This window comes from Hipposideros armiger, unplaced genomic scaffold (assembly GCF_001890085.2).
Source record: "Hipposideros armiger isolate ML-2016 unplaced genomic scaffold, ASM189008v1 scaffold_499, whole genome shotgun sequence".
NCBI classification, from domain to species: domain Eukaryota; kingdom Metazoa; phylum Chordata; class Mammalia; order Chiroptera; family Hipposideridae; genus Hipposideros; species Hipposideros armiger.
Genome location: NW_017731849.1, coordinates 303,848 through 312,033, shown reverse-complemented (window position 1 = coordinate 312,033; position 8,186 = coordinate 303,848). Strand labels below are relative to the sequence as shown.

At 44.1% G+C, this 8,186-nt stretch overlaps 1 protein-coding gene across 1 annotated transcript in view; it reads left to right on the top strand.

Annotated features, from left to right (window-relative positions):
- The window catches only part of ADGRF5 (adhesion G protein-coupled receptor F5), a 94,761-nt gene extending 87,336 nt beyond the window's left edge, over positions 1-7,425 (top strand). Inside the window, exons 17-21 of the mRNA XM_019667519.1 lie at positions 311-1,702; positions 3,966-4,007; positions 4,097-4,156; positions 4,924-5,008; positions 6,913-7,425. Of these exons, the coding sequence (XP_019523064.1) occupies positions 311-1,702; positions 3,966-4,007; positions 4,097-4,156; positions 4,924-5,008; positions 6,913-6,992 (1,659 nt within the window). The 3' untranslated portion in view covers positions 6,993-7,425. The remainder of the gene's footprint in view (positions 1-310; positions 1,703-3,965; positions 4,008-4,096; positions 4,157-4,923; positions 5,009-6,912) is intronic.
- The last annotated feature ends 761 nt before the right edge of the window (positions 7,426-8,186 follow it).

Sequence of the window (8,186 nt, the reverse complement as noted above, 5' to 3'; positions counted from 1 at the left end):
ATGAATGAACATCTTTGCCAGCCTACTGAATTGGCCTTAGTGAGTGGTGGGGGATAGTTCTCACTCTCCCTGTTGCTAAATGTTTAACAAAGCCTCACTGTCTTAGGGACTGACCCATCCTCTGCTAATTCCCTGTCATAAGAAGGTGGGTCCAAGATCCCCACAGTTCATGATGCCTCATTTTTCACTTCTCTTTTCCTCTTACCTGCACCCACCCACTCAACCAGTTTCCAGGGACATGCTATTGTTTTTTCCTCTTTTATGATGGAAAGAATTTGGTTGGTTTGATCCCATGTCATGTTAATTACAGCATGTCCTCTCCACGGTTAACGTCATCCTCGACAAGCCCATCTTGAGTACCTGGAAAGTGTTAAAACAGCAACAAGCCAATCACAGCTCACAGCTGCTGGATTCACTGGAAAGATTTTCCCAAGCATTACGGTCAGAATATAGCACCACTTTGTCCATCTCTGAAACCAATGTGCAGATGAAGAGCATGGTAGTAAAATCTGGCCCCCCGAAACCCTACAAACAGGACTTTGTTTTCCTAGACTCTGAGCTCTCGGGCAATGTGGCCATTGACAACTGTCAGCTGGAAAACCTCCAAGCAGATTCATCTATTGTCACCATGGCTTTCCCAACTCTCAAACCCATCCTTGCCCACAATGTTCAGGGAAGTAATTTTGCAAACAGCCTAGTGATGACAACCACTGTCAGCCCCAAAGTAACCATGCCGTTCAGGATTTCAATGACTTTTAAAAACAACAACTCCTTAGGTGGGAAACCACAATGTGTCTTCTGGAACTTCACCCTCGCCAACTACACAGGGGGGTGGGATAGCAGTGGGTGCCATGCTAAAGTCGATGGGGACAGTGTCCTCTGCAGCTGTGACCACCTAACGTCATTCTCCATCCTCATGTCCCCTGACTCACCAGACCCTGATTCTCTCCTGAAAATACTATTGGATATCATTTCCTACATTGGGTTGTGCTTTTCCATCTTGAGCTTAGCGGCCTGTCTAGTTGTGGAAGCCATGGTGTGGAAGTCAGTGACCAAGAATCGGACTTCTTACATGCGCCATATCTGCATCGTGAACATCGCTGCCTCCCTTCTGGTTGCAGACATCTGGTTCATTGTGGCTTCCACCATCCGCGACAATTACTACCTACTCAACGAGACAGCCTGTGTGGCTGCCACCTTCTTCATCCACTTCTTCTACCTCAGTGTCTTTTTCTGGATGCTGACTCTGGGCCTCATGCTCTTCTATCGCCTGGTTTTTATTCTGCACGATTCAAGCAAGTCCACTCAGAAAGCCATTGCATTTTCTCTGGGCTATGGCTGTCCTCTTGTCATCTCGGTCATCACAGTGGCGGCCACCCAGCCCCAGGAAGTCTACATAAGGAAGAATGCCTGTTGGCTCAACTGGGAGGACACCAAAGCCCTGCTGGCCTTTGTCATCCCAGCACTGATCATTGTGCTCGTGAATGTGACCATCACGGTTGTGGTCATCACCAAGATCCTGAGACCTTCCGTTGGGGACAAGCCCAACAAGCAGGAGAAGAGTAGCCTGTTTCAGATCACCAAGAGCATTGGGGTCCTCACACCACTCTTGGGGCTCACCTGGGGTTTTGGTCTTGCCACCGTGTTCCAGGGAAGCAATGCTGTGTTCCATATTGCGTTTACTCTCCTCAATGCCTTCCAGGTAAGTTCTACCAAGCCAGCCTCTCAGGAAGTGTCTATGCTGCTGGGACAAATTAATGGTAGAAACACAAACAGACGTGGGGATGGAGAAGGGTTTTAGTTCAGAGCTAGCTCTAAAGAGCAGTAATCACAAGAACTCAGTGAGATAAAAGGACACGTTCCTTTGCTCCCATGCAACTGGATACCTCTTATCACCTGCATTATCATTTAGTTGCATATGTGACTCTTCTCTAAATGCCCTGATAATACACATAGGAGGAAAGGCGTTTTCCTACACTGAATTTTGCTATTTACCTAACATTATCTTGATGCCATCTATTTTCTGCTAAATGAAAATACCTCTATGAAACCAAGTAATCTCTCCAGTTAATTTCCGCAAGCATTAAATGACTTCTGTCCCCGTGAGGTCAGGGACAGCATCTGTCTTATTGATCACTATATCTCTAGTGCCTACAAAAGGCCTTGGCACAGAGTAAGTGCTCGGGGGGGGAAGTAATATTATGCAATATTCCATTCTGAAGAGCACACACAGTTTAAGAGAAAAGTAAGTTATTATGTGGGATATACTTATGGGGATGGAGTAAGAAGGAAACTACAGATGTGAAAGCTTTTGTTATGGATGGATCAGCAGGATTTCATGACTGGACTGAATGCCAAGTTTTTTGTTTGTCTGTGTTGGCTTTTGTTTTACTAGGCTTTGATCAAGAGCCCCTCTCAGGACAAGAAGCTGCCTACATACCTAAAGGATCTTTCTAGTAGGACAGACAAGGTGGCACAGGAAGTCAGCTCATCTCCTGGGAGCCTGGGAGCCGTTGTAAACATCCTCGATTTGCTCTCAACAGTTCCAACCCAAGTGGATTTAGAAATGATGACGGTGAGTTTGTTTAAGCCTCACAGGAGTTTTGGGTCTTGCCTCCTCACCCTTCAGGATGGTGGTCAAGAAATATAATACCTCCCCATTGCAGCTTCTTCTCTGTCTTTTCCAGACCGATGCTCTGAATATAAGAATCACATAACATGCTCTGCCAAGTTATGGCTTTTAGAATACCAGCGAGTGTTTCCAATATTCATCTGGGGCCATGTGCCCTCTGAAGGCTCCAGAAGAGAATCTTTCCTTGCCTCTGCGAGCTTCTAGTAGCTGCAGGCTCTGTTTGGCTTGTGACTGCCTCATTCTAACCTCTGACTTTGTCTTCACATGGCCTTCTCCTCTGCTCCATTTACCTTCACCTTTTCTTCCTCTTATAGAGATACTTGTCATTGGCTTTAGAGCCCACCTAGGTTATCCAGGATGATTTCCTCTCAAGACCCTTGACTTAATTACATCTAAGAAAATCTGGCTCCCCCAAACCCAAGACCCTTTCTTCAAATAAGGTCACATTCACAAGATTTTGGTATAGGACATGTCACTTTCGGGGCCACCATTCAACTAACTACAGGGCTCATAGTTTCNAGTACAAGCCAAATTGTTAGAAAAGCTTTAGCAGGGTGATGAGTTAGCTCAGTTGGTTAGAGCGTGGTGCTGATAACACCAAGGTTGCCAGTTCGATCCCCGCATGGGCCACTGTGAGCTGCCTAAGAGATTCAACTATGCCATTGTAGCATGAAAGCAATGTGTAACCAATGACCATGGCTGTTCCCCAATAAAAAATTTAAAAAAAAAAGGACGCAAAGAAAAGAAAAGCTTTAGCAGAAGTACAGACAGCAAACCTTTGGAGCACAAGGAAGGAAATGCTTAATTCTGATTTAACCAGTGGCCTGGATGGTAAGCATAGGCCCTCTGAGCTGGAGAGGGAGGAGGCAGTGGGTCTGGAGTTGAAGGTGAGACATTACCCTGTGGATGTTCATGCCCAGACCTTGCAAATCCTAACTTCTGCTGCTGGGCTCATGGTTCCAAACTATAGGGTTCATGTCTAATGACATTTATAATATGCCTTGACTAGAAGGGACTGATTATTCCCCCCCATACCCCAGGTCCTCATCACAGCTATGTGAGAATGGCCATAGACATAAGAGAGGTATTTATAGCGCAACCAGCAGGACCTCTGGCTCACAACTGGGGGAAAATAGAAAATATCCTTATAACGTTGAAGGTTCCTTGGGTGGACCTACTGCTTCCCTTTTACCATTATCACCTACTAGATTTATTGCCTAAACGCAGAGGTAGAAAGAGGTAGTACAAATTCAATCCCAGGTTTGCAATGCTTCCTGTTTTGCTGGACAATAGAATATGATTAAAATGCACTTCTTTTCAATTCGTTTCTCAGGGATTATTCATTTTACTCTTTGGATGCCTCTGGGATCAGAAGGTAAGAACACGACAGTTTCATGCTCCTAGAAAAGTCTGAAGTGCTTGTGGCATGTTGAATTTATGATGGCCTTTTTTAAAACAATGCAGGTACAGGAAGCTTTGCTGAAAAAATTTTCACTGTCGAGATGGTCTTCACAGCACTCAAAGGTAACATTTTCTTTTTTAGAGACTTAAAAAACCCTCTCTCTCCACAACCAGTTTTAGCATAGATTATTTCCTTGTTCTTTTTGGGGGGAGGAGGAGGGAAGGGTGGCGGAGAATGAGCATCGCAGTTTATATGAAAGGAATCATACATTAAAGAACAGACTTTTTAAGAACAAGGAATAAAAACTAGTAAAATCAACACATTTACACATAAGAGAATGGTTTTAATCACAATGAGTGCAATTCACCTGATTCTACCTATCAAACACAGCCGTGAAACCATCAAGATGCTGCCCCCACACCTTTAAACAGAGGTCAAACAGCACAGATAATATCAACTGAAGGTTAAAATCACATTTTGGTGAGAAGCAAACAATGAGTTTCTGGGGAGACTCAAGGCAATAGAGAACATAATTTGAGTAATAATGATGAATTGAACTTCCTGTAGTTCATTTTGGAAAATGACTATTGCACTCAAATACATTGGGCTGTTTTCACATGTCAGAAGATACTAAACTCTATAAAAGAGTAAAGTATGTATTTGAAAGCTCTTTTTCTAATGATGGTGCTGAGATTCCAGTGTTTCAAGGTGCTCCCCTGCGTGGCTTGCTAGAAGTAGAAGTTCATGCTATTCAGGCTCTCACCTTAAGGTGGGATGAGATATGCAGGCAGCGACCACTAGAGGGCAGCAAATGAATCCTTCTAGAACTATACCAGAGCCGTGGTCCAACACATCCACTTTGTAATTGTCTTTTCTTTGTTTTTTCCAGTCAACATCTCTAGGTTCATCTACACCTGTATTTTCTATGAGCTCTCCAATCTCAAGACGATTTAACAATTTGTTTGGTAAAACAGGTATGTAGCGACCTTTAGATAGTCTCTGGATTCACCCCAACAAAGTTGACCTGATGGGGGCTCTCACACCCCTACTTTGCCACTCACACTTCATGGCGTGCCCTGCAATGGCCTCATTGAGGGCAGAGGTTAAATACAGGAAAGGAACTTGCTTATATTTTCCCAAACCACCAAGAGGCTGGCACAGAGGGCAACTGCCTTCAGTGGGCAACTAATCATAACGTATGAAGAATAAGATTTGGAGAATCTAGACAAGCCTATGGGGAGCTGACAAAAATGATATCAACCATAAAAATGGGAACTGTAAACTGCTGGCTTATCAAACACAGAGTTATTTTCTATTCATGTGAAAGAGAAGTAGGTGGGTCATATTTCTTGGTTATGGTGTAGCAAAGAATATGCTTACAAAATCCTACTATAGGAGCCCATGCTATGGGTATCTTTCCCCTTTTTTCCCCCATTTTTGGAGTGTGCTTATTTTACACATCAACATTATAAAACTGTGCATACATATATGAGAGATCACCTATGCGCAGTTAAAATGTCCACCTTGGAGGTATAAAACAAATAATATTAATGGCTTTGGGCAATAAGTCTCAGCTATTCTGGCAAGTTAAAACTCCTGTTCCATGCTACTGTCCCTTCCAGAAAAATAAGCACCACAATTCCTTTCAGCTTCTTGAAACCTAACAAATGCATGATCTGGAAATGTATTAATATCCCTGACCAAGGCTTTTCATGTAAAAGCAAAATCTGAGAATGCTTGTGTTAATTGTTAAAACTCTAGATGACTTGGTGTTTTGGGCGTCAATTTGAGGCGTTACTCATGAAACTGGAGGACCTTCACTTTTGATTTTGAAAGTCACTGATTGGGCCTGTTGTGAAATAATGAGATCTTCAGGGTGTTTTAGAACGATTGCACATGACCAGAGCTGTCACTAGGACCTGTTTACCATTTTCATTCAAGTGAAAATAGAGAAAGCTCTATGAAATGATTCTACGGAATCAGAATCATGCAATACGTCAGGCCAAGAAAAGCTGTTCGTTGCATCTGAATCAGCCAGATGAAAGCTGGAATTGGGCTCTGTTCTCAAAGTCCCGGGGCCTGAGGTTCTCCATCATTGCCACCTGACAGCCTCCTGGGGTCATTATGCAGCTCCACACTGTCTTATCTGAGGGCTACATAATCACTGTAACTTTGGTTTATGTTGTCAGCAGCCCCCAAGGGCTCCCCAGGCAGTGATGGAAACTTTGTTAGCAGTGGCAGTTCAGCAATCTGATGGTAGGGTGGGCACCGTGTCCCTTCCCTTGCCCAACACACACTCCCTACTCTCCCTGTGCTCGGTCCCCACCTTCCTGCTGACACAAGCCTGCTGCACTAGCTTCTCAGCACTTTTGTTAGCATCCCTGAATTCTGCTTTTCTGGTCCTGCCTTTTCCTCTCCTGTAAATGTTTCTTCTCTTTCTTTCCCCCCCTTTCCCCCTCTCACCTTCCAGCTCAGCCTCCAAGTTCCTCCTTAAAGAGCTTCCCCAAGTCACCCCAACCCAAGGGGACCAGGGGCGGCCCCTCATATTGATGTCTGCAGGCCCATGCATGTGGTGGCATGTGGAGGGCTGCCCATGTTGAGACCTCCCCATCCTTTGTAGAAATCTGGCTGCTGGGATGATGGGAAGTAGTTAGCGCTTGTCTTGTCGGCTGCCACGCATGCGTGAGAACGACAGCTTTGTTTGTTCTCGGCACTTCTGGGTCTCGGGAGGGAGGAAGGCAGGCATGGGTTTGTTCCCAGGCATGGCGGGCTTACCTGGCTCCTGGACTAGAGCTCCCCTTTGGCCTCTAGTAGGGGTTCACACCCCAGTCATCATGCAGGCTTGTCTTTTAGGCTGAGCTGCTGCTCTGTTTTTCAGGAACGTACAATGTTTCCACCCCGGAAACAACCAGTTCATCCGTGGAAAACACATCCAGTGCTTATTCATTGCTCAACTAAGAACAGGAGAATCCAACCCATGTGACCTCTTGGGAAACAGTGGACGTTGCTCTGCAAAAAAGATCCTTTCATAGCCCTGGGTAAAATGTTTTCTCCACAGGCTTCTGGGAGCAGATGCTGGAGAGACTTTCTCATTAGGGAAGAGGCTTTCTTTTGTAAAGACAGGCTAAAAGCAATTGTGCCGTTTATTCTGCTGCCCCACCCCCACCTCCTGTGTGATACCAAATGTGTATAGTATTTAAGTGAAACTCAAGTCCCCCAAGGCCCGACCTCTCTGTCTATATTGTAAAATATAATTTCAAAGAGACATTTTCACTTTTTACATGTTGGACACAAAGATAAGCTTTGAAAATAGGTAAAAGGCGAGTACCTAGGAAATACTTTAGTGAATTCAAGGAAGGAAGGGAGGAAAAAAGGGAGAAAGAAGGAAGGATGGAAGGAAGGGAGGAAAAAAGGGAGAAAGAAGGAAGGAAGGGAGGGAGGGAGGAAGGGAGGAAGGGAGGAAGGAAGGGAGGAAGAAAAAAGTAGAGAAAAACATTAAGAACTACATTTCTAGATTTCCATGTTAATGATCCAATACAATTACTCAAATACTGCAACATTGAGAATTAAAAAATGGCTCAAAAATGGAAACTGAAAGTAAGCCATGGGGGGAGTTCAGTCGATATCTTCCTGGTATTTTCTTAGCGAAGAGAGGGAAAAAGAAGACAGTGGGAAAAAACAGGAAGAAAATTACATCATCAGGATGCTTGCAAATGGATAATAATATTTACAAGAAATACAATGTCAACTGTAATTGAAAAATAAAAAAATTATTACAAAAAGAAATGCATGGAAGGAGACATGAGTCTACTGATGTTAAACACATACATATATATTTTTGCATTTAAGGTTTAAGCTAAGTGGAATGAATATACAAAGACAGTGTGATAACCATCCTCTAGCACAGCGGTTCTCAACCTTCCTAATGCCACGACCCCTTAATACAGTTCCTCATGTTGTGGTGACCCCCCAACCATAAAATTATTTTCGTTGCTACTCTGTAACTGTAATTTTGCTACTGTTATGAATTGTAATGTAAATATCTTTTTGTTTTCCGATGGTCTAAGGTGACCCCTGTGAAAGGGTCGTTCGACCCCCAAAGGGGTCGCAACCCACAGGTTGAGAACCGCTGCCTAGCAGATCCAAGCAGAT